Consider the following 6,336-nt stretch of genomic DNA (forward strand, 5'->3'; position numbering starts at 1 on the left):
AACGACTCTTTTACAAACCATGGTTCCTCTCATGTTTCTGAACTGTGGCATTGTGGTCAGTGGTCACAGTAATCTTGAGATATCTTTTAAAGGCAAAAGCAGTTATTTACTAATTGTATTTGAAAGCAGTTCTCAAGGAAGGCAAAAAAGTATGTGAACGGACTGGTGTAAGAAACTTGAGGCTAAAGTTTAGTTGACGTTTACATACACATATCCAAAACCATCAATTTCTCCAGGGAGTACGTGCCCTCCTGAAAACGGTTTGCCTGATTTCAGACACTTTTCCTCACCTTCACAATCTATCGAGGAGGGAAAAGGAGATGTTAAAAAAAGCACCAAGCTGCCATTTAGATTAATGAGAAAACAACTCACATAAACTTTGTGCACTGGAAATTTCTGCACAATGTTAGCATATAAACAGTCATTTATTCCTCACAGAATAGCAGCTGTAAATCACAAGAAAATGGTTAACATTAACCTTGGATCAGATTGCAAGGACAGAGGTCAATTAATTTCCAAATAATTGAAAAATAGATTATTAATCACACTTTCCTAGCTAGGAGCTTTGACCCCTTGTCCTTGCCTGGACAGGAAACTTACATGAATTCTCACCAAAACAAGAGCAGGCACAAGATATGCTATGAATCCAAAAGAATCCAGCTGTATTTCTTTTTTTAACTTCGTGCCACTCGAATAACCTGAGACCTGATCAAGGAACTGTTCCCCGCCTTCCCTAGCTAACGTAATTGGCACTAGTTCCTCAAAACCAAAGGAACCCTATGAGCAAAAACACTTTTACTTTACAGCTGGGTCTGTACTACCATTTCTAGAATTCATCTACAATTACTCTTCAACAGAAAAGGAGCAAAAGACATAGTACAGTAATGATGAAACCAATCTCTCAGACACTTTTTCTGAAAATTAAGCTCGTATATGAAGGAAGAATCTATGACATGATTCATGGGACAAAGTGTTGCTGAATTCCAGTCACTTCTCAAACCCCAATGACAGAAGTAATTTGACAGCTGGGCTGCAAAAGAAATAGGTAGCGCTTGTTGAAAGGAGCTGCCTGTATAATCTACAGAACACAGCAGGTTGCATTGCATCATCCTTGTAAAATTGAGATTTCCCTCCCTAGTAGTTGTTTTTTTCTTTTTTTTTTTAGTGCAATTAAAAGTATGATGAACAAGTACCTGTAAGAGTAATCCACATCTTCAAACAATGGACAAGAATTACCATTTCTCTTTTTAGAGGGCACTCACCAGTCTTTAGCTATCCACTGTAAGTCTCAAACCTTCCTGGTTGGACAGATTATTGAGACACTTATCAGTTAATGCCGGCTTGCTACTCCCTTACTTGGTACTTCCACCAAGCCTGACCAGCTGTAACTGGGAATTTGATAATAAGAAAATCTCTCTCTTTAGGTAGAGGTATAATAAAATAGGCTGCTGTGCTTTCCATTTACCTTTCTCTTTTTAAACACAGGTACTAGACACCACATTGAACATTAGACCTAGGAATGAGTCAACTAACCAGAAACAACAGTTCACCAGTAGATCTCATCACCTCCCAGGAAGTCTAACAACAGAGTTCTAGCCTATTACCTTACAGAAAATTATATACCTACTGCTTTATAGAAAAATGATTTTATCTTAAACAAATTCTGTCAAATGGATGCTATAATAGGATATTATTAGCACAGAATGCACATTCTTGATAAGGTATCCATGGCTCTTTTAATTATAGGTCTGGAGAATGATGAACTGCTGTAACTTAATCAAAGTAGTAGTACATTTTGATAAGCATGAAATTAGAAAGAATAATTACAGGGGATCAACCCTCTTTAATCTGTGACAAGTGAATTTGATTGAATTGGTTCTATACAGATGTCACAGGTCTAAAATACCAAGAGCCAACGCTGTTCCTTAAAGACCCTCATCACCAGCAGGTGATCCCTTATGCTCATCCCTTACTAGTCATCCACTGTTTCATCATATGTGAGCAAGATTATTTTAGTAAATGGTATTTGCAGGGTTGTATTTCCTGACAGCTGTCACAATTCTCTACTGGTTCAATGCCAGTACAAGCCCAGGTATTGATGAGGATCTCTCAGTCACATGGGATCTCATTGCTTTTGTAAACATCTACTAAACTCTCTGTGTACCTCTAGCTGTTGACTCTGGAGATAACAGTATCTAGATCCACCTGCAGGCTTTTAGTTTATAACCTGCCCTTTACCATTAGGTCCTTTTCACTACACCTTAAATCTTTCTAGACAAAAAAAATATTTATTTAATTTAGCTCAGCTTTCATTTTCTGAGTTTATGTAAGCAATTGTGTTTAAACAGCATTGTGTATCTACAATTGAAAGTGGATGGAATACAATAAATATAGGAAACAACTATAATAGGGAAATATATATAACGCAATAAAAAAGTTTATATCAAAAAAAAAAAAAAAGAATGGTAGCATGAAAAGGATGTCATGGTGATAGCATAACACAGCAAAAGTCCTGTTCCAAGCCTGGCCATACAGCCAGTCATCTAACTAAAGAGACACTGGCAAGGATAGCAGCCGCGTGCCTGAAACCACTGAAAATGATGGAGGAAAAGGAGTGAGTTTGGAGGAGAGCTCAGCTGGAGCAGAGCTATATATACTAACCCTACACAATAAAACTGAGACATTTATGCACTAGGAGTGCATCACACTGTGGAGTGTGTGTAGGTGTTCCCAGCCCCAAAAGGTCAGAGAAGGTCACAGCTCTAGAAGATATGCCAGTACAGAATATGCCTTTGGTGTCTTTGTGTGCAGCCTCACTTTCTGGACACTTCTTGAATCTGGAACCAGCATAATTTTTGCCTGGACACAGACTTTTATATATTTTTCTCCCGAGCTGAGTCTAGCTACTTTTCCTCATTGTATGGAGAGCAGATCACCTGAAATCTGCCTTATCATTGCATCTGTTTCCATCCTCTGCAAGTCTTCTCACTGAGAGCTTCCTCTGATGCAACATCACACAGTAATTCTGGCATGTGAAGACCATCACCATATTTATAATAAAAGGCCAGATATTGTCCTCTTTGCATGTTACCTAATGGCTCATGAGGTGGCTTGCTCTCTGTCTTGCTCCTAGCGAACATCTGTTCATGTCATAGACTGTATACAATGTTGGAAAAATAGCCTGGGGTTAGATGGGTCAACAAAACCAAAGTTATGTCTTCCTTGAGCAAATGTTACTGGATGCACAGTTGAGGGATGTGGGGCCACAGTCATGTGGCCCCCTCTGTTGTCCCCTCTGCTGCCCTTGTTCTGATACACACATATAGGTATGCATAAACACGTGAGCATACATTGCTTATTTCCTTAAACATAAAGCATTTGCATGTGCTATCTTCAACTATTTAGGAAATATGGAACTGTTCAGCATCCCATAGGGGAAGAGCCAGCCAATTCCTCTAGGCAAAAAAACCCAACAAAATCCAGCTACAGGAAGCACAGACCCACCACCACAGATGTCACACACTTTCTAACACATTCTCCTCTGTCATTCTGTTTTTGTTCCTGGTCTGCTATCTTCACTTCTTTCTGTACTTTCCTTTTTAACTAGAAAATTACTTCTTCCCTGGAAAGGATCCGAGCCACAGAAATTACTAACCGAGAATTCACTGGTCTAGCTACTACAGCATGGTTTGTTTGACTTTGCCTTTCCTCCTCCCATCCTCACTCTGTGCTGCCCTGCTATCTCCTTAAAGCAGGAGCTCGCTATTGCTCTCCATCTGTGCAAGGCTGGAACAGCGGATTTCCACTCCCGGTTGGTAACTAGGAATTAAGAGATAAACAGGTTGTAAAATTATGTTTGTACATTGCTTAGCAAACTAGGATTTTATTCCATATTGGCCCCTATACACTTAAAATAAACAGTTTAGAATTATCTAGAATGAAAGAGCTGTAAGAAAACAACGAGGAATTGCCAGTAATGTCAAGGCACTTAAAATTCACTCACTGCATTATGTTTTCACAAACACTCTTTATATGTCTTTCTTAATTAGCAAATAATCAGCTGTGTAGCTAGAATACAAGTTTCTTATCTGAAGAGGGCCACTGATGACATTTGCCTGATAAACTATGTGCAATGTCACCATCATGGCTAGGCTTCACAAACGAAGATTTGACTTTTGAGATGTGCAATGTACTACAATAACAATTGACTGCACAGAAAAACATCCCATTTTTTTGAGCACACTTACAGTAAGCAAGTGATTGCTGCACAGGAAATTAGAAAAGAGTGTAGGAAAACAGCAATTCCGTGGATTATCTGTTTATGATTAATTCCTCACTGTGAAAGTTATTAAAAATTGCACACGAAGCCATTCAAACTCAGTGTGGTTTCTCAGAGTACGAATGCATGCACAGTCACTCTGTAAAGTGAAACAAAGCTTATTTGTAACTTCCCCATCAAGGGCTTGCTCAGGTCACAACTGAGTACTCACACAGCATATTGTAACAACATCTGGTCTAAACGGATTTTGAGCAGCTGTCCTATTCCCTTGACTACTAGGTAGTATCAACAATTAGTAAGGTCAAGCTACAGTAAAACCAACCATCAGAATGACATTTCTACCTATTAGTTGTAATCATCTTCTCTCCACTACTAGCATCTTGTCACTGTCATTCATCAGCCCTCTTGCCCTTGCAACCACAGGGCAAGCGCCATGACAGATGCTCACTGCACAGTGGGCCAGTGCTGAGTGAAGCTCAGCTAAGACCTTCCTTAATGAAACACCAGACTGGTCTTCTCTGATGTATTTATCACTTCTATTTAAATTCCACAGCTAGCACAACATACACTATAAATAATAAAAGTAGTTACCACAGTATCTTACAAGGATCCAAATCTATGTCATATGTTCAGCGAACTACAGACGGCCAACAGAGGATTTACCATCTAGAAAGTCAGGGGATGAGACTGTGACATAAGTCTTCAGCAAAATTTTGTCTGCCAGGGCTTTGCTGAAACACCTGACAAGATTATCAGTTTGATGGTTTCTATGTTTTTTTCTCTATTGGGAAAAAAAAAAAGGAAGCACTTATCCAAGTCCTCTTTAAGTTCTTTGAACTGCTTTGCTTTCAGTCACCATCATACCCTACTTTAACAAAACAAACAAAAAACCCCACAACCTCCCCCCAAATCAAACAACAAATCCCAAACAAACAACCCCCCCAGGTTTTCTTTGTTTGTTTGGCAACAACTATTTGAGGCAGACTGACCAAAGCAAACAAGTACATACTCAACTGCCAGCACCTACTGAATTCAAAGGGTTTGGGGAATCATTCAAGACACTTCAATATTGTAGATTTTTCTTTTTTTTCAGAGAAAAATTAAGCAAAGAGAACCCATTTATTCCACTTTGCTCATATCTGTAAAAATGCAACCAGTTGTACTTTAGTAAGATTGCATTTCCTCCTGCTTTACATTTTGCAACCCCCTGCAAACATCCTCAAGAAATGTATTAAATGATATCTTGAAAGATTTAAGGATTTCCTTTTTCCCTTTAATTAACAAGTAGAAAACGGGAAAAGTTTGACACCAGTGTAAACACCCATTTAGCTTACCACGACAAAACTCTTCCGTTAGAATTTACCACCTGCAAGACGTCACAGACTGTAATTCATTCTTAGTAAGTGCAAGAGCAAACCCAAGCCACCTGTTATTAACCGCAGGTAACTGTCACGTAGTCAGATACTCCGCCACTGCCTGCCTACGGTCGGGACGGCGGCGCCTCAAAACCCGTAGGTCGGCGGCGGAGAACGAAAGAACCCCTTTATCAGCGGGGAGAAAAGACGGCCGCAGCCCGGGGCGAGGAGCCGGGGGAGCCCGGCGTGCCCAAACACCGCAGCCGAGGCGGCTGCCTGCGGAGCGCGGAACGCTTTCTCCACGCCGTGGGCAGCTTCTTCGGGGCAGGTTGCCGTGTGAGCAAGAGACCTACACAGGGAAAAGCTTTTGTACTTTTTCTTTTTCTAAGTTACTCTCGGGCAGGGGGCGCGGTCGCTGCGGCTGCCGCCGGCCGCCCCTCACTCCGCTCCGGTCCTCCGCGCCCGGGCTCACCTCGACGAGCCGCTGCAGGGCGGGCCCCTGCAGGCAGGTGTGGTTGGCCAGCAGCTCCAAGCGCTCCTGGAGGAGGCGCTGGGCCGCCCGCACCTCGGCCGGCCGCTCCAGAGCCTGCAGCACGGCGGCGCCCATCCCCACATAGCCCAAGTAGGCGGCCAGGAGCACCGGCACCCCCCAGCGCCGCCGCCACCGCTGCTGCCGCTGCGCCACCAGCATCGCTCCACGGC

At 42.0% G+C, this 6,336-nt stretch overlaps 1 protein-coding gene across 1 annotated transcript in view; it reads right to left on the reverse strand.

The window, feature by feature from the left end:
• KCNK17 (potassium two pore domain channel subfamily K member 17) overlaps window positions 1–6,241 on the reverse strand; it is a 28,817-nt gene extending 22,576 nt beyond the window's left edge. The window contains exon 1 of the mRNA XM_017806663.1: window positions 6,107–6,241. Within this exon, the coding sequence (XP_017662152.1) occupies window positions 6,107–6,241 (135 nt within the window). The remainder of the gene's footprint in view (window positions 1–6,106) is intronic.
• Between the last annotated feature and the right edge of the window lie 95 nt (window positions 6,242–6,336).

The sequence above is a fragment of the Lepidothrix coronata genome, unplaced genomic scaffold (genome assembly GCF_001604755.1).
Source record: "Lepidothrix coronata isolate B3197 unplaced genomic scaffold, Lepidothrix_coronata-1.0 Scaffold16, whole genome shotgun sequence".
NCBI lineage: Eukaryota > Metazoa > Chordata > Aves > Passeriformes > Pipridae > Lepidothrix > Lepidothrix coronata.